This window comes from Aspergillus nomiae (assembly GCF_001204775.2).
Source record: "Aspergillus nomiae NRRL 13137 chromosome Unknown contig00040, whole genome shotgun sequence".
Classification (NCBI taxonomy): domain Eukaryota; kingdom Fungi; phylum Ascomycota; class Eurotiomycetes; order Eurotiales; family Aspergillaceae; genus Aspergillus; species Aspergillus nomiae.
The window spans coordinates 45,431-67,593 of record NW_015378095.1 but is presented as its reverse complement, the minus strand read 5'-3'; the positions used below and the strand labels follow the sequence as shown (position 1 = coordinate 67,593).

The following is a 22,163-nucleotide window of genomic DNA, read 5'->3' as shown; positions in this document are numbered from 1 at the left end:
GCAAATACGATGCCTATCTTCACTAGGAATAAAATATGCGTCATTCCCTACAGTATCGCTACTTGAAGGAAGGCATTAAAATTATGTCTATGTACCGTGCTGGCTTTCTTGATACTGACACAGCTGCATTGTCAACGGATACATCGTCCTTTCGCAAGCTAAGTACATAGGAGTGACTCTCACAGACAACAGACTGTACTCAATAAGAATCACCTAGTTCCACCAAAGGACTACCCGCAAGATCTCTGTAAGATGTCCAGCATCGACAATCAAGAATCACAGCCACAGCCAGGAAAATAATGCCCAAGCAGACGCACCACTCCCAGACCATCACTCTCCCACTTATCTCAACAGCCAAACCCCCATCATCCAAAACCTCCATGGGAACATCGCCCTAGAGAAAGCAAGTCAGACAGCCATCCTTCCGTCAACGCAAAACACACATGCCACTTACCAGTCCATCTAGGGAATATCATACGTCCAAGGCGGTAAATGCTTATAGCAGTTGGCGCCATCACACAAAAAGCCCTTGGGGCACATATTGGCTCCCTTGCACACATTGTCCAGACAGTTACCCTTGTGGCACCAGCCACCTTTGCATTCCTTATAACTCAGGCAATGGGGATAGGCTCTGGGTTCCAGTGTGTCCCGCGCATCCATCTCGGCCGTGGTCTTGTAGTCCGCGATGACTTCGTCTTGGGTTGATATATGGTTAGTTCCTCTGTGCAAGGTACTGGGTATGAAAATTTTGAAAGATAGTTACCAGCTTCACCACGGACATGGGGAGGTATGGCTATTGAAGCGGCTAGGCTGAAGAGAGAAAGAAGCATGACAATCTGAAGTCTCATTGTGGGATAGATTAGTCTGCAGCGATGGGGCTCTGTTCAGTCTTGGATGTGGGTATATGATACACTTTGGAAGGGTTGTCGATATGTGCAGCATAGGAATAAGTGGACAAGGAGGAGGAAGCTGTAAGGCATATATCTGGTATTTATAGCCTTCGCATAGGCCGGTAGGTGAATAGGAAATATTCATCTTTTTCATTGAATTAATCCCCAGCTGTGTATTCAGCCACTAATGGAGCAGATTATGATAGGATGAAGTCAACTCGCCTGGTGAATGAATACTCGTTCCTTTGTCTACATTCTACACGGTCATTCAGTCTTGACGTATTCTTCTTAGACATCATTTCAGGCTTTGTAGTTATTTATAGAAGACATCGATAAAGAGACACATGATATGAACCACAGAGAAATAGTCAACCACGTTAACCTAACCTGGTAGGAACTTCAAGCTGCTCCTCTTCTTGGCTTCAAGTCTTGTGCCCACAAAGCAAATATATTGGCTAGGATCTAACCCCAGCTTTTGCAAAACGGGTCCATTTCCGCCAGCGAGAGTCTTAGGTGAATGTAGTCTCAGTTTTACATATCTCTTCAATATTTTGAAAGGGTCTCCGGTTTCAATCACATCGAAACCTTTTCACTGGCCTCTTAGTTGGGAAAGTACTGTAGTCATCTATTCGAGTCTTTATTGGTAGAAATGGAATTATAATGCTAGGCAAAATATGTCAGAGCTTCTGATCTGCTAGAAAGATGTTTCTTTCATCTATAGCGACCCGGATCTCGACTGGCAGCTTGGGGATAGCAGGTGAGTTCTCTTGATGAAATGTAGACAGCAAAATCATGAAGCTTTGCAGTAGCAAACGTGCGTCAATCTCTCGACGAGGATTTTGTTATATGAATACGACAATGAGGTCAGTGTGCGTCCGAAGGTTTTAGGGTGGAAGACGATGCTTCAAGTTTCTTTTCTATCGCAGCTACTCCGTCCGTCAAATTCTACACCCAAGGACTGTAAATTGAGCAGAGCATTTTCTGCACGCTTATACATGAAGGTATCCGTTAGGAAGTGTCTGAAAGGTGAGCATGTGTAGCGTTTCTTGCTTTCCGGTTTCATTCGGGAAATAGCACCGAGAGGGTTCGTGTTAATGTTGCACCTCAACAAACGCATATACTACTCCAACAGAGTCTACGAATGGCATAGTAAATAGGACTCGACCGAGGTATCCAGACTGATCCCGCTTGTGATCTCGGTAGTAGCCGATCAATTGGCTAATGGATTCCCCAGACAAGTCCCCACTGCTGATCATTGGTTTTTTTTCCGACTGCCACATATAAGCAAAAGCCAAACAGGAGCCACTGCGATCTACCTCTCAACCTTAGATATTTACACAACTACACTCAGCCAAGATGTCCTTGAGTCTATCGATTCCACCTCCGCCGGCGGTGTACCTTCTGGTGGGATCCCTCCCATTGCTGGTCATTTCGGAGTCCGTATCCCGATCCCACACTGGCACGGCCCTATTCAAGATGCTCTCTTCGGTCGCTTTCCTCAGCGGACCACTCTTTCTGACTTCGGGGGAGTGGTCTTCCACTCGCTCTCTCATCACTGCCGGCCTTCTTTTCTCCCTAGCGGGAGACTTTTTCTTAATCCCCTCGCGAAGCGAGTTCCACAATGCGAACTCCAATCCCCAACAGGAAAAGAAAATCTCCGTCTCCTTCCAGCTGGGTGTTGTCGCCTTTGCAGCAGCTCATATAGCCTATATTCTGGCCTTTTTCCAGGATAATGAGGTGATCTCGTGGGGAACCTTCGCAACAACATTCCTCGCGACTATGGCGGTCGCAAAATGGCTTGGCGTAATCTATCCTCCGCCGGATTCCTCGGCTGCGAGTAATGTGCTGGATCTCGCCCTTCCTGCAGATATGAAACCATTGGTCCTGGTATATGCTACCATCATCAGCGTGATGTTTGCCACAGCGGCTTCGACAACCCCGGTAGATGTTTCGTCCCGCTGGCAATATCAGCGAGTGTTCGGCGCGGCGATGTTCGTTGCTAGCGACGTTTATGTCGCGAAGGATGCGTTTAAGAAATCTCCTGGAAGCCGTGGTTGGATTCAGAGTACTTTTGGGTATGGACTGTATTTTTGGGGACAGATGGTTATTGCGGGGTTGGTGCAGGGCTGATTTATGTTGGTTGAGAGGAGCATGTTCTTATATTCGATCACTGTGGGGTTAGTGTTGGAATCCAATAAAAGGTAGTATGTTCCTTGAATGAAGCCTTCAAAGGATGTCTTTCAACGACAGTCGAAAGACAGAGATATAGAAGAGTGGTCATGTGGGCGGACTATGCCCTAGTATGCTCCATGTTAATGTCGCGTCGTAATTTCCAACACGCTGCGGATGCTAACAAGTAGTGGTAGAATGGACATATTATATATAATACTATTTCATAGTTGAGTTTACAAAGTCATGTATGTGGCTCAGAGTAATTCGAATCAAAGATTTCCTCCTCTGGTTAACAAAGTAAGCACCGAGAATGCAAAGCATTCCTCCGGCGCAGCTGTGCCTATTGATGGCTTGCATGGTCATTCTATTGTTTGATAATCTTTCAGTTGGTACGAAAATCAATAGCTCAGGCCGATTAAAAGCGTCCAGAGACCTTCCCAGCCGTCCGGTACAACCTTTGATCGTAACTGAAGTGCAACATTGCCCTCTCACAACGGGATACAGTTGTTTCAGGTTTCCCAGGAAGATACCAATTCATAAAGGTCGGAGTCATGAAAGACCTTTTCTTCACAATGTAGCAAACCAACCCGCATTTTTCTGCTACAACAGTTCCGGTGAGGAACAATCTGGCCTTTTACACTAACCCTTTTAGCATAGTCCTGTACTCTCTTGTCGCGTAGGATATGTGGGGTTGTAAAGCAAATAGCGGCAAGCCATGGCGCACGGGGCCCCGTGGATTTGATTAGCATAAGCACTAATTGTCATGCATGGCTGGTGAAACCATACCAAGTGTCAGTTGAGGGAGCAGGGAAAATTCTTCTAGAAAACATTAGTATAGATGATTAGCAGGGGCCTCACCCATAATTATTTGGGGGCCAATATAGACTAGGTTTAAATTGGAATGGGTCTGAGTAAGAACTAATTCCTTTGGTTTAAGCGAGGATTCTCGGTTAATGAACATACCAAAGTCATACTGCAAAAATTGCAAGATGATACGAAGCGGCATATCATATGTCATCTACCGAGGCATACTGTCTGCAAGATAGAAAACCAATGTGGTTTACTAAATGATTAGTGCAAGCTCATGCAGACTAGTTTGATCAAAACGTGGCAGATGGGGCCAGGTTGCGTGCAGCGTTGCATTCTTTCTGCGCCGTCATCCTTCAGCAACAGGAACATTCGGTGGTGGATGGGCAGATCCACACAATTTGGAATATTTATAGATTCAATTCATTCTCCTCTGTCAATGGGACTCATTGCTATATCAGACGATTTTCTTGTTGATACGGTCTCAAGATATATAAGCCCCTTCACACATTGAGTTCACTCTTTTTAAACCTTGACCTTGGAGTTTCTTTTTCATACAGTGATTTATTTGGCTTGATGATACGCACGCTTTCTTTCATAGGCGCCTGGCTCGTTGCTAGTGGCACTGCTCTAGTGCAGGCCGATAGCAGCTTTGAGCCGGCCAACTTCAACGTCACTGCAGCGTTAAAAGATTATGGCGTTGAGATATCCAGTTTACCTGCCCTGACAAATTTGGCACAGCGATCAATAGAATCGTCTTGTCTTGCAGCTGTTGGTTTCCATCCATAAACACATCCGTTCCTAAACAATCCAGCGTATCTAACACGGCAATAGTGCGCTAGCCTCGACTCCATCTTTGGCTCCGAGAAAGTCCTAGCTCGGGAGAATGCAAGCTATACTAGTTTTACGGACTCTTTCTGGTCTAACCAGCAGGCAGAAGTTCGCCCATCTTGTATTTTCAAGCCTGGTATCAACAAAGATGTTGCCATTGTTGTGTTGGTATCTCGGCTAACCAGGTGTCCGTTCGCGGCCAAGAGCGGCGGTCACGCCGCTTTCCGGGGCGCGTCCAGCAGCCCGGGGGGAATTACCATCTGGTTCACTGACATGAATGATGTAAGCCTGAATGATGATCGTTCGGTCGCATCCATCGGGCCAGGGAACCTCTGGGGCCAAGTTTATAAGGCACTCGAACCGTATGGGTTGGCCGTTGTCGGCGGTCGTGAGAGTAGCTCGGTGTGGGAGGTTTTGTTACTGGCGGTGGCATTGCCTTTCACTCAAACTTATATGGTTTGGCTTTGGATAATGTGGAAAGCTTTGAGGTGAGCTCTTTTACTTTATTTTCCTTTTCCTTTGCTCCTTATAGTGAACAGCACATACTTACAAGACACAGGTCGTGACAGCCAGTGGCCGGATTGTGACTGCTAGCGCAAATCACTTTTCAGACCTCTACTGGGCTCTCCGCGGCGGAGGCAATAACCTTGGTCTCGTTACCAAGTTCAACTTGTATACAATCCCGAGTTCGACAATGCGCGGGACTACGCGCGCCTTTGAGCAAGCTCGACTCCCGGAGGTCGTCAGTGCTTTCACAAGTGTCGCCCGTGGCGCAACATCCGATGGTAACGCCCAGCAATACGTCGCATTTGCTCGTATGCAAGGAGTGACTGTCGCATCTGCAGAGCTCTCATACGCGCTGAATACAACAGACCCGCCTATCTTTAAACCATACAGAGACATCCCCGCCTTGGCCGATATCACCGAGTCCAGGAGCCTAGTGGAGTACGCCGAGTATATCAATGACCAAAACCCTGACGGGCACCGGGAGATGTACTGGACAGTTGCGGCGCAGCTGGATGAATCATTCGCCCGCTGGGCGGCTGAATACTTCTTCGAGGTCATGCCGCAAGCAGCCAACATATCGGGTGGCAACCCTGTGATAATTTACCAGGCATTGACGGAGCCGATGCTGGCCAACATGACCAAGTTTGCTGGCAATGCGTTGGGTCTGGATACATCACAAGGACCGCTGATTCTATTCAATATGGCCTTTTGGTGGGATAACGCGGCCGACGATAATGCCGTCTACGCTTTCATTTACGATTACTTTAAAGTCATCACCGAGGAAGCAAAGAAGCGTGGTATTGCCCATCAGTATATCTATATGAACTATGGCAGTCAATTCCAAGATGTCATCTCGGGCTATGGTGCAGAAAGCAAGGCCCGCCTGCAGAAAGTGGCAGCAACATACGATCCTCGTGGCGTCTATCAAACACTACAGCCTGGATATTTCAAATTAAATGGAGCGCCTGTGCAATACTGATCGCAGATTTTGCGGTTGGCTATTTTGTCTACAATTTTTATTATTCTACCCAAGATATGTATGACTTAAAGGTGAACGCCATCGGAATTGTATAGATAAATAGGTAGCCTTGTGCCTTGTGCAAGAAAAGCAGTTTACAAGCTTTACATTGTTATCCTGTAGACTGTGCCACCCAGACATATAAAAAGAATAAAGAGAAAGTACTTGACACACAGTTGCATCTTTACAGATTCTCTTTATAATCTAAGAGATCTTTGAGTTCTCCAGTTGCTAGCTTCACATTGGAGTTGTAGTGATATGTTTGTCATTTTTTCGTTATTAGAAATTATTCTTTATTACTATTTAACCACTATTGTTCTAACACGGTACGGGTTGCCCTCATCTGCTCAATAGACTCAGGCTCTAAGTATGTTGGCCAATTTTTGTATAACTTCGTTTGTCTGATAGTTCTTACCTACATTATTTCCCTTTCTCCTACTTCATTGACCAATGTTTGCCACGCAAGGTCACCAGTTCAAAATGTAAGGTCTTTGTGATCAATGTCTAGCAAAGGTTATGCCCAATCACTTATCGTCAGAGCATCTTAGTGCTTACATTTAAAGATGCAACCTCTCTTCCATCTCTTTCATTGTCTTCTTTGTGCTTAGCTGCAACATTACATACGATTGTTCACACTCTTGTTTGTTCATGGAAACAAAGAGAGCAGCCTATATCTGCCTACATCCTTGTTTCACAGGTCCATGTTAAAAGTATTCAGCTTAACCTCCTTATATCTATGCAAAGAATCCTCTAGATAAGTGGTAGATTATATCATTATCGCTTCTGCCATACTAAGGAAATGTGGTAGCAAAGTAAACAATGTTCAAAGGAGCGGCTGCACAAATCTAGCAAATGAACACGCCGTGCACAAAGCACTTTTGTCAAGTCTTGTGATCTTTGGATCCCATCATTAATTTTAGAATAACGACTTTATTGGGTCCTTAATGTGGGCTTCTAGGCTGTTTCGCTTGCTATTCGTAAGGCAGGGCAGCATTCACTATCAGATCGCATGCCGTGCCGGAAGACCGTACCTATAAGAATGTCTGGATTCGCCCATGACGAGTGTCAGAATATCAGATCAATCCCAGTTCATTTGAATTCCACTATTCTTGTATTAAAGTACCCCTACTAGTACTGTCTATGTTCTCATCCATCAACTAGTGGTCTCGTTCCAGTACCAACCTCGCCATGACTAAGAAGGGGAGCGAGGAGCCTGCAAGCTCTGACACCAAGCAAGCTGAAGTATGGCGGTCCTATTCACGTTTTTCCAGGTGGCCCTTTTGGCCGTACTCATTCTTCAGTCGTGCTCAAAGAACTGATGTTGGGGCATCACAGGAAGATACCATTACACCCCCCGAAACGGCTCAACCTCCGACTACCCCAGAGCCAGAGCCTCGGGAACTCAGTCCAGTGCCTAATATCCAGGAAGAGAAACATCAGGTGGTAAGATGACTTACTATTCACATTACACACTGTCCATTGTATTGATGCAAGTCACGGTTCAAGAAAAGAAGACGATCCGCGAGACTGAACAAAAGAAGCGTCTCTCCCACCGAGGAAGCTCCCGCAACTCCGCCATCTCCACCCAAGAAGGCGAAGGTCAAAAGAGAGTATTCGACCCCTGCGCCCCAATCTTCCGTTCCAGAGGAAGACCCAATTCAGACTCAGCGAGAAGGTACCGATAAAGCCTCGTCACGCGATAAACGCCAGTCACGACATCCTGATCCTACTGATGAGAAGACCAAACCCCACGACACAGACCATGCGCAGTATCCTGATCCTGCAGATTGTCCTGCGTACTACCTGCGCGGGGCTACGTGGTTTTCTTACGATGATGATGAAATTCACAAGAAGCTCAAGGTCATACAGGAGCGTCTGCAGGAATGGTCAGCGGAGTGGGTAACTGTAGAAAAGCAACTGTCCGACGAAGAAAAGCAGAAGCTAATTGCCGGCCTGGAGGGATATTGCCTCCAAGGTGACTGGGCCTCGTTGGTCGAGAGACTACCTGCCAATATCCTTGAGCTTCTCCCCCTCGTTATCACTCGAGCCTTAGTGACCAAGGACCTGTTTCAGAATGTGATCGAGGATCCATTTTTTTATCTCAACGAGGATGGTGAGAAGGTGACTGGCGAGCACGGCCAAGTCTCTATCCCTTCCCGTGCTGAGGTCCATAACCTATGGCAATGGTGTAAACAAGGTATATTATCAAATCTAATGAGACGTTCCTGTGCTAATTTCTATTACAGTTGAGCCTTCTGGCGTGCGAGACAAGTGGAATTCGCGAAAGTGGCTCCAGATCACAGTCCGCTTCCTGAATGCATTCACTCGAGAAACCACGTTTGACCCACTACTTGCGACGCACATGAAACTGCTCAGAGACTGTATACTGCAACGACTCGCGTACAATCTCCTTCACGAGTCTTCCTTGTTGCATCCATTGCTCAAAACAGTCTCTGAGTCGGCGAGAGCTAGACGATACCAGGAGCTTCTCCATATCTATCAAATCGCTGGGGACCTTTGCATTGGGATGTGGACTAATGAGATGGATTTTGAATTTGGCTCTTTCGATTCCCTGGGGCCATTCCATGAGGACATTCCGCACATGAAGAAGCACTGTTATGCTGAACATGAGTGGAAGGAAAAGTCTGACCCTGCTTCTAAGGGAAGAACTGTCCTGTTCATGTTGCAGCCCACTCTCACTCGATACTGTCGGTATGGTAGGGAGGAAGACGAGTCGTTAATCAGCAAGGCCGTTGTAATCTTTTCCAAAGACGATGCATGAATTCTTCCACTGTCTGCCTTTTCGTTGCTTACATTTGAGTTCGCTGAAGGCCCATTGCCATGTTGGGTTGCGCTTCAACAAATACTCTCAATAAAACTATGTTTTATCATAGGCTTTCCACGCAAGGCTTCTGCCCGTGCCAAAGCTGTTCTATTTCACTGAATACATGTAGTGGATTTCGTATAACGTAGCAAGACAAGTAATAACATGATTCACCAAACATATAACTATCCAACTCTACTCACTATGTCCACTCTCCTGGTCCACTACCTCACCCACCACACTCCGAAACTCCAACAGCTCCTGCTCAGAAATCGGATAGGTATACTCGCGCGAAGGAAAAGCCCTACTCTTAACATCGCGTTTAAACTCCTCAATACCCCTGATCGACTCTCCCCAAACATCCGCATAAGTCTTCACAAACTTAGGCACGAACCTCCCCGGCGAGAAATTCCCGAGCATATCCACCTGCACCAGCACCTGTCCCGAACAGCCAACCCCAGCCCCGATCCCGATCGTCGGAACACGAAGCCTCTCCGTTATCAAAGCAGCAACCTCCCCGGGAACAGCCTCGACCAGAACCATAAACGCCCCGGCTTCCTGCACGGCAAGGGCGTCCCGCATTACCTTGACTGCTCCCGCGACGGACTTGCCCTGAACCCTAAACCCGCCGATGGAATGGTGTCGTTGCGGCGTTAGTCCGATATGTGCCAGGACGGGGATCCCAGCCTGGGTGATTCGCCGGATGGTAGGCGCCATTTCCTGCCCGCCTTCGAGTTTCACGGCTTTCATGCCGCCTTCTTTGACCATCCGGATGGCGGATTGGAGTGCCTGCTCGGGGGATAGTTCGTACGAGCCATGGGGAGGTCTACTATCTGTTCGGCGTGAGTGATGTTGGATACAAGTGACATGTATAAGGAGATTCTAACAGTGAAAGCGTGTTGGACAGCACGAGACACGCTTCGACAATGAACCAGCATGTCTTCCATCGCCACCTCGTTTGTATCCTCCATTCCTAACGCAACCATGGCCAGGCTATCTCCGACAAGAACCACGTCCATTCCCGCGGCATCGGCTACATGGCCGCTAGGGAAATCGTGGGCTGTAAGTACCGTGATGGGATCGCCCTTTTTGTACATGGTTTGGAGTGTTTGGATGGTTACTTTCTTGCGGGAGTCCGAAGAGGTCTTACCCAACGGCGAGTAGGAACTGTATCGGACAACGACATTGCTGGGTAGAGGAAGCCGTGCTGAGACACTGTAGCGAGGTCGCAACGAGTGTCTCAAGGGGGTCAGGGAAGCGAAGAGGGATTTGGTGAGCATTTTCTATGGATAACGTTTAGAACAAGGTTGAACTGTTCAGGAAGTCCTGCGTTGTTGGGCTCTTAGGTATGGGGGCGGTTGGTTGAAAAATATCGGAGAACTGTCCTCTGGCTGTTTATTGGAAAAGCGAATACTGTACATAGCGGTCAGGGGGGATCTGAGAACGTTTTGTGTTGTCTTTCGTGGCTTCTTCAAAGCCGGCGTTCTGGTATATGCTGCGTACACCCGAGTATCGCGAGAGGGGTGGATCAGTTAGCAGACCCACTACGGCGCACGACGAGTCGGCATGGAGGAAGTATTCATAAGTGTCTAGGTCACACGAGCTATTCTTCGGACGAATGGAGAAACCTGTGGATGCAACTTGTACATTGGTGCCTACTGGGAGTTGCCTCACGAAGCTTGACGGGGCGCGCACAGGCGACGGCAGCTCCCTATGATGGGCAAGGCATGCACAAGTGTCTCTGCCGAGGTAAACATCATGGTACAGGGTTGACTGACTAGTTTAACTGTGCGATATTATAGGCAAATGAAAGAATAGCTTAAAACTACTGGTAACCTGGCTGAAGTTCTGATTCTGCAAGAGTGGCATTTTTTCAAACATTATGAGGTCCAAACACAAGAGCGAACTACAATACAGAGCTGTCTTTGACGGTCAAAGATTCAAGGAACTTTTGATGGCCCATTGTGAAGACATATTTCAGAAACCATGGACCCACAGTAATCTCGGAGAGGCATGCTTCAGCATTCTAGTAACCTCAGCATCTCTAGCTTTCCGGGGAGACCAGGCACTAATTGCTGACGCCACAGCATAATGATAGGCTGCAAGATGCCATGTAACCCTTAATTGGGTAGACGCAAGACATATCTCCACTCCCCAGAAGTTGCAGCAGTCGACATAAGCCGGTGTAACTCATTCATATCAGAGTCTCTTGAACGGCTGTGCATCAGTCTTAAGGCGAATGAGCATGGCTAACAAAGATGCACTCAGGGTCATGCCTCCTGCATAGAATATGGCCGGACGATAGGCTCCAATACCAGCATCCTCTCCACCAGACGCGTTTAGTATATACCCTGCAATTGGAGCGCCCTGTGTGGAACCGTCAACGTCTGGCAAAGGGATGAACATGGGGAATATAGCTGTAACGATAGCAAGAGAAGCGGAACATACCATTAAATAACCTCCGGCCCAGCTGGTCACGATCATGCCCATTGCGACACCTACTCGAGCGGAGCCAAATACATTTCCAACGACCGTCGGCATGGTCGAAAAGAACCCACCATTGGCCATTCCATTAATAATGACGAAGACAATCAACGGGCCAATGGACGTCGAAACAGGCCAAAGAACTAGTATACTGAGGGCGCTGAGCAGAAGAGACATAAACAGGGTGTTCAGTGGTCCCAGTCGGTCACTGCAGAAGCCACACATCAGCCTTCCCACCGCAGAGGAGAAGTTAAATGCAGCTACCACTCCTGCACCTGCTCCTGAGGTCATGCCCATCGATTCAGTGTATAGTGGAAGGAAGAAAGGGGGGACAAGAAGAGGGAAAGTTGCAATTGCGCCGGCTGCGAACAGCAAAGAGAATCGAATGTCACGGAAGAGTCGCCTGCGAGAGAATTAGAAACGGGGTCCTGCATTAGACATGTTCCAAAAGTTTTGAGGGGAGCGTACCACTCCACAAACTGCGTACGCCGAATTGGTACCCGTTCTTTAATGAAGCACGCTGCTGGCAGGCCCGTAGCCCAGATCATGAAACCAATGATCCGGAAGGTCCACGCTACTCCCACCTTACCAAGCAAGGCGTTCATAATAAAACTAATGACGGTACCCCCCAGGCCCCCTCCGGCGTAAACTATCCCATTAGCGATACCGCGCTTTGCCCTGAAATACTGCGCAGGGATCGCAGAGACCACCATAAAACAAATGCTATTGCGGTTTAGCTCTCTGGACGATACGATGAGCAGAAACGACTTGCTTACCTGACTCCAAGGCCGAAGAGAACACCAGCAGTTGCAAACAAGCCACCTACATTCTTGGTGGCGAAGCCACTGAGAACCTGTCCCAGGCCGAGCAAGAAGATACCGAGCAGGGCCGAAATCCTAGTGCCTAATCTCCGTATGATATTCGCATTGATTATGCCCAAAAATGAAATACATGCTGTGGCCAGCGAGCCGATGAAAGCCAGGGTGGAAGACGAGGATAACCCTTCCCTAACCAATGCCGCTTGTAGGACACCCCAGCAATAGGAGGTTCCAATGAACCACCAGGTAATTACCGCGCATGCAGAAATGACTACCCAGCCGTAGCCCCCATCAGGAACCTCGGCGTCTGCTGCGAGTGAGGCCTGTAATAGCTCATCTGAATCCTCCGGCGGTGTTGGATCCCCAGTATGTTTGGTAAGTCTCCCTCCAACCTGATTGCGCTCCTGCAACTCGACTGCTGTGGAAACTGACTGGGTGATTGTGGCCATTGCTCTGATATAGTGAATCCTTCGGGGATGGATTTAATCAGCTTGACGGCTTGACAGACGCGTGTCTCCGGGTGCAGAAGCCAGCGAGAGGTATTGTACAATGCAAGAAGCAATCGAACGAAAAGTTTAATGTTGTACACTCGGGATACATCCGATCATTAAGGTCTCGGTCTTGACCACAGCGTATTAGTCATGCAGATTGACTTGAGCAGGCTAGGGTGGGAAGAAACGGTGGTCTTTCGATGGCGGCGAATCGTATTGGCTGTTCGCTACTTGATGTTCAAGGACCATACCTAGCAGCCCATCGGTGAGATGACTCAAGACCGTCTGCAACATCTACTAATGGGTTACGGCGAGAGATCACCGTGGATGTGGAGACTCTAACAATGACACAGGGCGCAGTCTCGTCATGGGATCAGGCGGTCAAGAGGGAAGATACTATACCGCCTTCCATATCCAGGATAATGCTGCTGATTCATGATAGTCATCGCCTGTGAATGGTCAGTTCTACGCATAAGTCTTGCAGAAAATTAGGATCGTTTGTTAGATCCGATCCACGGTTAACGCTCTACAGCCCAACCAGAGTAAGCAGCCAAGCACTTGTGGAACCAAAAACGCCGTCAATTAAAGGGCGTAAAAGACCCACGGAATCCCGTCTTGTACAGCATTAACGGCCTACTCCGGCGTACAGTTGAGTTTTCCTTTCAAAGCTTTCGTGGCTACCACCCAGCGATCCAGGATTATCGTTCAGCCACACGCTGAGTATGTAGGTCCTGTGCTTCAATTCTGTTCAACGAGTTCTGATCAAGAAAAGAACGGGCTGTTGTACGGAGTATCTTCCAGCTTTCCATACTCGGATGGAGCGCGCTCACAATGACACTCCCCATTACTGCGAAGACGTTTTGTTACTCCCACCTCTAAGCTCGAACGAAGCCCTGGTCGGTGACATAGATTACAGACTGTTCCAAGAAGAGGTAGTTGCACATTCTGGCCGGCCTTCAAGCCATGCCTCATTCGATGAGCTACAGCCTGAGGTGGCGTCTCAAGGATCAAGTGTACACTCTCAACTACCGACAGAACTGTTTGAGTCATACGGGGGTCTAAACTATGCCTATCAAAACCCCTTGAGTAGGGATTTTCCTGACTTGCCCACGTTCGATAATTCTGGGCTCTCTGACAGGGTAGCTTCGGATATATTATCTGAACGGCATTCACACATAAGCTCTTCGTGCGAGAGCCTTCAGCCAGAGCCTTCCAGCACCAGCATAGGGTTCGGTAGTAGAAGACGAGCAAAAAGAAAGAACCGACGATTTTCCACTACTGCAGTGAGTATCATGCGGTCGTGGCTCGAACAACACCAGGATTACCCATATCCTACCGAGCAAGAAAAGGAACAGCTGAGGCGTGAGACGGGGTTAGATGTAACCCAGATCTCGAACTGGTTTACCAATGCACGTCGTCGCAGACTGGCCGGTAGTGAACCTACGGCACAGACACACCACGCCGATAATTCTCTGCTATCACCACTTGAGAGGTGGCAAAACTCGCCCCCAGAAAGTGAGCCCGCTGAGACGTGCGACATTTTGCGAGCCCTGGAAGATATCCCATATACTTCTGACGACAGTATCACATATCCGGCCCGCCGGGATGCCGTGTCAAGTAATAGCTCAAGCACTTCGTTCGTGGTAGGGGCTCCCTCAATCAGCAGCTACGAACACAGTCAGTCCTCCGGCTCTGACATTTCGTTCAATCGGTCGAATCGAACTTGCCAAAGACCACCCACCCCTATCATCAATACAAGACCTCGCCGTCGTCGCCGGAAGCCTCCACATCCTAATGAGGCCAAGAACAAACGAAACTCGAAGGGCCAGCGACCGTATCAATGCACGTTCTGTTCCGATACATTCAATACTAAATACGACTGGCAGCGACATGAGAAGGCACTTCACTTACCAGTGGATCGATGGGTTTGCGCACCCCAAGGTGGGCTTATCGAAGTTGATGGTACCCGCGTCTGTGTCTTCTGCCAGACCCCAGGCGTAGACTCCGATCATCTCGAAACTCATGGTTACCTCGCCTGCCGAGAGAAATCATCAGAGCAACGAATATTTACTCGAAAGGATCATCTTCGACAGCACCTAAAACTCACACACTATGTCGACTATCACCCCTCGATGGACCAGTGGCGAGATTCGTTAACGCACATCAAGTGTCGCTGTGGATTCTGCGAGGCACGATTCGACACATGGCCAGAGAGAGTCGATCATGTCGCAGACCACTTCAAGAAGGGTGCAGATATGATTCAATGGAAGGGTTGCTGGGGCTTCGAGCCTGATGTTACCAGGTTGGTGGAAAATGCCATGCCCCCCTACCTCGTAGGGCATGAACGGCAAACCATGGATCCTTGGAAAACGACGGATGCTCTTGATACGGGGGGTAACGAAGTCCTGCCTTTCATCAATGATATCCCCAACGCCCTAAGCCGCTATGTTAACCTCAGACGCGACCTTATTGTTTATCTACGCGAGCAGGCTGCTGTGGGTAACCACATTACTGATCAGATGGTTCAAGACAAAGCCCGCGAGATAGCATACGGAAGCAATGACCCTTTTGATCAGACATATGCCGATAATCCTAAATGGGTGACAAGCTTGAGACAGGAGGCGGCACTGATGTCTATGCCTGAAGCAAATTGTCTCTTCCCATATTGCGATGATCCGCCGTCTCAGGATCCAGCTGCAAGAAGCGATGTCTCGCAGCCGCCATTTTCAGAACTTAACTTCATATGGGATAACCTTTTACTGACCGAAGACACGTCGCTAGTTTAATGATATGGGGGCTTTATATTCCATGTACTGTGATGGTACCATTAGATGTGCGGGTGGACGTACAAACCTATTTAAAGACCTCGTAAGAAGGTTGTGCAGAAAACAACAGTGGTCTAGAGTTGTATTATAACATCTGTAAAGAATAATGCTTGCCGATATGCAGATACAACTAGAGAAGAAAAGGTACAAGCGAACCTCCGACTTTAACAAACTTATGCTGCTCTCGGCTTCCCTCCACGTCCACGTCCTCCACGCCCTCCACGCCCTCCACCGCGACCTCCTCCACGTTTCTTCGAGACCGAACCTCTACGATCTCCTTGACCAGCTCCGGGACTTAATACATCACGAGTCTTATTCCCAGGGCGGCCATGTGGTCTAGAAGGGCGGTCTCCATTCAAGTCATTTCCAGTTGCATAGTTAAATCCAGGTACACCCTTCAACCCCATCTTGCCAATGATCTTTTTATCCATTGGTGGGGGCTCGGGGCATCCCATGCCCTTTATGGCCAACTCGTTTGCGAGTTGAACGAGGCCGGGTTTATCCATACGCAGCTGCTTCAGGAGACCCGACCCAGCGAAGAAACCTATGTAGGACGAGTAAGCACGTTGCTTTGTGTCTTCACCAATGCTGTACATGGCCTGAGTGACGGCATCGGCGCATGAGGCAGCGGCCGCGTTGATCGTGTCAGTCTGGGGGTGGGGCTGGATGGGCAAGTGACGGTTGACCTTCATGAAGAAAGACTCGGCTTCTGTGAGGAGGATGATAGCACGGCCATCATTGCCAGCGCGGGCTGTACGGCCGACACGATGAACATACTGTTCGCCGTTCGATGGCAGACCGACCTGGATGACCAAATCGACATTTGGGAAATCCATGCCACGACCAATAACATCCGAGGCGAACATGATTCCCGTCGCCGCCTCCTTGAATTGAGCCGTGGTTTTCGTGCGAGCGCTCTGGCTAAGCCTGGAGTGGATTTCAAACACCCTCAAAGGCGTCAAACCTTGAGAAAAGGCTGCAGCGAAAAGAGCAACCATGTTTGCCGTGACCCCGAAGACAATGATCTTAGAGCTGCTCTTGATTTCAAGATTGAGAAGGGAGGCCAACGTAGTAAAGGTGTCTGCCACGGACGGTATCAACACGTGGTACTGGGGTACTCTCTCGTGTGTTGGCGCTTCATTCTTTTCAATTGTCGAAATGCTAGTGTATCCTGGCTTCAACACAACACTAACCACATCCTTGACCTTGGGTGGAACGGTGGCTGAAAAGCACATACCTTGCCAGCCCGTGCTCTTTGGTGGAATGAGTTGCAGGATTCGCTTCACATCAGCTAGAAAGCCACTTTCAAGCATCGTGTCGGCTTCATCCAAAATCAGCGTTTGAATGTTAGACAACTTTTCCGCAGTGGAGGGTTCCGACAGGTAATCCTTTAGTCGTCCTGGAGTTGCTACAAGGATGGACGGCGCTCCCTTCATAAAGCGTGAAAGAGCAGATGCCCGAGCCGTTCCACCCACTGCAATGTGGCACTCACGAGGCGTCGCTAGCTGCGATGTAAGCTGGTCGCATGACTTTGCAATTTGCTGAGCAAGCTCTCGTGTTGGCGTAATGATCAAGATAGCGACCTGACCCCTTGGTGGAGCTGAATGGCCTTGGAGTAAACAGTGTAAAGTAGGTAGCAAAAAGGCAAGGGTTTTGCCGGTACCAGTCTTGGCCTGGACCAGGCAGTCACTGCGCCAGTTTGGAAGCTCTGTTAGAACACGGTGTTGGACAGGCGTCATGTACTCAAAACCCATCACCTTGACGGCTTGAAGGAGTTTGGGGTCCAGCTTCCCAGCCATGGTTGCGTACGGCTGCGCGCCATCGTTGTTTCCGGGACCTTGCATGACGGCCGAGGCTCTATATCTCAAGGAACTTGCAACTTATTCCTTGATGAAAATGCAACACGTGGTGGTACTTGGGATGAAGTTTAATGGTTGTTGATGGCAAGATGTGGAGCTATCAGTAGTACAATCCCAGTTTTCTCTGTAACACGTGTTGGTATTTTGGTCAAATCTACTGCCAATACAACAATGCGGAAATTCACCGCTCGGAGGAATGTTATTAAGTGAATTAATTCCTTTTTAATTTGTTTTCGACCTTTGCGCCTGGTCGATTGGTGACTCGAGCCAGGGACGGCGCAGAGATTTCCAAAAATGTTCCTCAGGGCTTGTTGTCCCGCTATACCGCAATAGGCTAGGCTAACCGCATCGGGAAGAGTCATCACAACACTGCGACAACAGCAGAGGGAAAGCTGGTAGTATGTATAGAAGTCTTAGTAGACTAACCTGAGTCCTACCGGAATATACAGCTTTTGCCGTCCCTGATTGTGGCTAGATCGTCCAGTATCCTATGTTCATTGTACATTCTGGACCCCCAACTTACCTTCTCGGACATAGCTTCGTTATCTCTTCCTTTCGAGCCGCTCAATCAAAGTCTAGCAAATCCACTGTCCACGGACATACCAGCCTTGTCTCATGGAAGGAGAGATTGAAGAAGGCCAGGAAGGTCCCGCTTTGACGTCTTATAGAAAATGGATCCAGTTCATCCAAACGAGTGGACTCTCTACCGCGAACCAGATAGTTTACTTGGACATATCCTACAGAGTTAATAACCAAGACAAACTACAGTTTTACTTTCTACTAAAATGAATATGAACAAAACCTCATCTTAAACCCCGTGATTACGTCTGTACCTATTCTGAACTCAAATACCCCCTTGTGTCGCAACAAGTCCCACCGTTCAGCACCCATCCACAGTCACAATGATTGGCCAGAAAAGCGTAGATACATTCAGAAAGGGTGCCATTTCTCCCCGCAGTGATCGTTCTTGTTGAGGCCACCATCCACACAAAAGCTGCTATCGCACTGCTGCACCAGCTTCAACGTGTAATCATCATTGCAATGAAAGATGAGATTGTCCCAAGTGCCAGGAAGTCCTGCCTTCACCTCATGGCCCGAAGCTCTCAGCGCGTCTGCGATAGCGGAGTTCGCATCACCTATTCAAATGGGCAATCAAGTTAGTCATCATCGTTGGAAAATACGGACACGAAAACGTATAGTGTTACCTCGGTTGTTCAAGGTTTTGGCGCAGTAGTTGAAGCCCGGCTTGCAATTGGCAGTGCCGCCAGCGTGGCACTGTGCCGCGGCAGAGCCTGCCAGTGCCATGGTGGCTGCGGTGAGGGCAGAAAAGCGCATGATGAACGGATTGGTTCGGTCACTTGAGAACTTTTTGGGAGGTTGGAAATTGGATCTGTGAAGAATTCACTGGAAGAAAGCTTGGTTGTGTGAGATGGTTTGAGAGAAGTTCTGGGGAAGACAAAGGGGTTTATATATGTTGAGTGAGCAGGGAACAGGACACCAGACTGTCAATTCCAAATCGTTTTCCCTCTTGTGGCGAAGATGTGTTCCCTGGCAGGTCGATGAGCTGAGCATATCCACTGTGATATCTGCATCGCATCGCATAGTTTCCCAGGCTGGCACGATGTCCTATTACGGTTGATGCATGGGGTGGATCATGAAGTCGAACAATTGGATCAGGAACTTGCTCTCCCTGGCCGCAATACCCTCTCTACTCCACACTCAACCCTGCTATGCCACTCTAGTGAAGCTCATATGACTATGGCAACGTCGTACTTACTATTGCCCTGTCTGCAGATGTATTTCTATCCAAGGAAAGTCTCATTGATGTCTCAGTGGGATCAATAGCTGCATGCAAGCGCGCTTCACTATGACACGTAATTTTAGAACCACCGAATCAGAAAGCTATATGTGTGGCGACTCCCTACAGAGGGAGATATATCACTGCGCAGTGTAGGTATTGTGACTACTAGTATAGCTAGTCTACGTCAGTAGCTCTAGCCATGGTCAGGGGTACAAAATACTTGAATGTTGTGACGTTGATGCATTCGAGACTCAGTACGGTCATAGACAGGTTGATCGGGTCTAGATAAGTGTTCTCTGAACAATGGTTCGTTGATCGGACCACTCATTTCTGGTATTAGTTAAGACCCTTGGACTCCACAATGAGCTGAGATCTCCACCAGCTGAAAAAGAGAAACGCATTTTCCTAGTCAGGTTGGTCCCTCTACTAGCTCGTCAGCAAGAACCATTTAGTATCATGAACCTTAGTTTTATTTACCTAGTTAACTCCTCGTTTTTCCCCCTTTGTCTCTCGCTGGTTTTATATAAAGCGTTGAGTAGACTCCAAACAACAACAAAAGTCCAATGACAGGAAATACCGGGGAAAGTAGAAATATCCACTTCTTCATTGTGGGGTAGGGACGGATCTAGCCGGTAATCTAGTTCTCAATAGTACCTCACACATGCATCTGTGGCTACTCACTAGTTGTAGTCTTACATCGACCCGTGCAACGACCTGAGCCTTGGAAAATAGTGAAAGAAAAAGAAAGCATGGATCCAGTCGCCGACCATCGGTCTTTAAGATAGGGCTAATCTTGAGCCCCTGTCTATGACCTCAGCCTGTTGACCAGGGTCTACTGGTCTATCACCCTGAGTAGTTGTGTATTTTAGGGATTCCATCATAGTCAGTCTTGTATGTAGGTTTGGTAAGCCATACAGGCGTAGTTGTAATTGCAAGGCTTTCAATCTTGCTACAGAGAAGCGACTGCTAGGAATGGAAGGGATCATTTCATTTCTTCTCTGATTATGAAAATATATAATACTGACGCATATCAAGATAGTTGGTCCTCTGTAATGCAATGATTCATTTCCATGTTTGTTCGTTCGTTCGTTTAAAGCTATCCGGATCAATTCTCTTCGATCGAGAAGTATGAAGGAACAGAACATGAGGCCATGCTCCATTGCACCGTATTTTCTGTTTGAAACTAGACTTGATTAACCTAGTACCCACAGTGACCTCCCTTACTCTCGCCATAATCGCAGCGGGGAGAGTATGTGGAAGGGTTGACTTAACCACTGTGGATAGGGCAGAAGAGGTTTAAATGGCTTTTAAGCCGTTCTTCGTACTCTACTAGATTCCTCAATTTTCTTAAAGCTTCTGGTAGCATGAGAACCTAGTAATTGAATAGCTCCAAAATAAATCACGGGCAGAGTTCTAGTCAACAGGTGTAGCCACTTACCAGTTACGTTTGGGCTCCGATATATATAGCCGACTACATATCTTCAGTTCACAACAGAGTGACCACGAAATGGGTGAAAACCGACCATAAACATGGCTACAAGTATTGAAAAGTATCTAGGAATGTAGTAGACCGAGATAACTACCTGTAAATTGGAGAACAAAGCTGCTCCCTAAAGAAGACTCGACTTCGAGGTATGAAATGAAGGTGAAGATAAAGTGTTGAAACTCTAACACTTTACCTTAGCTCATAAAGCAAGAAAACCAGCTCAGATTTCAACAAACGGCCGGGTGGCGCAATGGTAGCGCGCTGCCTTCCGGTTCCGGAATGTGGCAGTGGTTGCGCGTTCGAGTCGCGTCTCGGTCGTTTCTTTTTGTTTTCTTTCCATGTATCCTTTTTTGCATGCTTCCTTGTCGGAGAAAATCCGGTGATAATTACTCCGTAGTTTCCCCTCAATCCTACGTGGAAGTATCGCATGTGAATTTCAGCTCGTTTCCGAAACCCTGCCCGAAACTTCGGTGATTATAACAGCATCCTTTCGAGTAGAGTCGTAGTATCTACTTTTCAAGATCGTCGCTCCATGGTCCAAACCTGGCATAAGAAGAACCAGACCACCATCCTGCAGAAAGGGGAACATATAACACTATCGCCTTGGTCATCACGATAGCGTCTAATAATCATGCAATAGCAAACGGTAACTGTTAAGGCTCCACAGGGACGCCGCCGTCGAAAAGCTAAGATGCATTTATTAGTACTTGATGGCCCGATTGCTCGCCTAGAGCATGGCTAACGCGATAGTGTAGTATGCAAGACGCACACCACTTGTTTCGCCCTGGATCAATTGCTCCCCCGTTTAAGGGACAGCCTTGCAGGGCACTCTCTTTTAGAAAACCGGATGGAGAAGTTGATTAGCCGATGCACAGCATGGGAAGGCAATAACAAGTGCTCCATTACTATTGCATGCGACTTTATTCACGGAGTATAGTAGTCTATTAGTTTGTGGATCGCGGATACTTTTACTGTAGTGGCATTTACTCCGAGGCCTTGTCGGAGTGGGCAAGTTACAAAGACCCGACAAACGGTTTTATGAATGGATTAGATGAACACCTTTCGTGAGGCTGTGTAGGTAGGATCGATCCTCCTGCATTGGCTATAATTATCCTGCAATGACTGTAGATATAACCCATGGAAAAACTGTGTAGATGGTAGGTGGGGTTACAACCACTATGTATGTACACCTGCTTCGTCGTGTATCCCCAAATCTTGGCTGCGGAGAACTGGTAGCTGATTGAGGCTTCACCATGAAGATGAATCACGTTAGACTTCTCCCCTAATTCGCTTATTCGGTGGAATATTCCACGGATTAGCCGATGGTAAAAACCCCTATGAATTTCCGAA

General features: G+C 48.0%; 8 protein-coding genes across 8 annotated transcripts; 4 read left to right on the top strand and 4 right to left on the bottom strand.

The window, feature by feature from the left end:
• Positions 1 to 462: 462 nt before the first annotated feature.
• ANOM_002421 (uncharacterized protein) lies at positions 463 to 848 on the bottom strand (the record flags this gene model as incomplete). The annotated part of the gene is made up of 2 exons (XM_015547678.1): positions 463 to 695; positions 764 to 848. The coding sequence occupies 2 exons, from the start codon at positions 846 to 848 to the stop codon at positions 463 to 465; spliced, it is 318 nt and encodes a 105-aa protein (XP_015409923.1).
• A 1,398-nt stretch (positions 849 to 2,246) lies between these two features.
• On the top strand, positions 2,247 to 3,020 carry ANOM_002420 (lysoplasmalogenase; the record flags this gene model as incomplete). Its single annotated transcript, XM_015547677.1, has 1 exon — positions 2,247 to 3,020. One exon carries the CDS (start codon positions 2,247 to 2,249, stop codon positions 3,018 to 3,020), a length of 774 nt encoding a protein of 257 aa, XP_015409933.1.
• A 1,425-nt stretch (positions 3,021 to 4,445) lies between these two features.
• ANOM_002419 (FAD-binding oxidoreductase) lies at positions 4,446 to 6,186 on the top strand (the record flags this gene model as incomplete). Its single annotated transcript, XM_015547676.1, has 3 exons — positions 4,446 to 4,640; positions 4,704 to 5,156; positions 5,260 to 6,186. The coding sequence occupies 3 exons, from the start codon at positions 4,446 to 4,448 to the stop codon at positions 6,184 to 6,186; spliced, it is 1,575 nt and encodes a 524-aa protein (XP_015409943.1).
• A 1,227-nt stretch (positions 6,187 to 7,413) lies between these two features.
• On the top strand, positions 7,414 to 9,007 carry ANOM_002418 (uncharacterized protein; the record flags this gene model as incomplete). Its single annotated transcript, XM_015547675.1, has 3 exons — positions 7,414 to 7,668; positions 7,732 to 8,422; positions 8,472 to 9,007. The coding sequence occupies 3 exons, from the start codon at positions 7,414 to 7,416 to the stop codon at positions 9,005 to 9,007; spliced, it is 1,482 nt and encodes a 493-aa protein (XP_015409955.1).
• A 237-nt stretch (positions 9,008 to 9,244) lies between these two features.
• On the bottom strand, positions 9,245 to 10,329 carry ANOM_002417 (3-methyl-2-oxobutanoate hydroxymethyltransferase; the record flags this gene model as incomplete). The annotated part of the gene is made up of 2 exons (XM_015547674.1): positions 9,245 to 9,882; positions 9,960 to 10,329. 2 exons carry the CDS (start codon positions 10,327 to 10,329, stop codon positions 9,245 to 9,247), a joined length of 1,008 nt encoding a protein of 335 aa, XP_015409958.1.
• A 919-nt stretch (positions 10,330 to 11,248) lies between these two features.
• ANOM_002416 (putative monocarboxylate transporter) lies at positions 11,249 to 12,800 on the bottom strand (the record flags this gene model as incomplete). The annotated part of the gene is made up of 4 exons (XM_015547673.1): positions 11,249 to 11,416; positions 11,498 to 11,936; positions 12,002 to 12,256; positions 12,310 to 12,800. 4 exons carry the CDS (start codon positions 12,798 to 12,800, stop codon positions 11,249 to 11,251), a joined length of 1,353 nt encoding a protein of 450 aa, XP_015409957.1.
• Positions 12,801 to 13,657: 857 nt separating this feature from the next.
• On the top strand, positions 13,658 to 15,628 carry ANOM_002415 (putative homeobox protein meis; the record flags this gene model as incomplete). The annotated part of the gene is made up of 1 exon (XM_015547672.1): positions 13,658 to 15,628. The coding sequence occupies one exon, from the start codon at positions 13,658 to 13,660 to the stop codon at positions 15,626 to 15,628; it is 1,971 nt and encodes a 656-aa protein (XP_015409944.1).
• Positions 15,629 to 15,840: 212 nt separating this feature from the next.
• Positions 15,841 to 17,511, bottom strand: ANOM_002414 (DEAD/DEAH box helicase; the record flags this gene model as incomplete). The annotated part of the gene is made up of 1 exon (XM_015547671.1): positions 15,841 to 17,511. The coding sequence occupies one exon, from the start codon at positions 17,509 to 17,511 to the stop codon at positions 15,841 to 15,843; it is 1,671 nt and encodes a 556-aa protein (XP_015409959.1).
• Between the last annotated feature and the right edge of the window lie 4,652 nt (positions 17,512 to 22,163).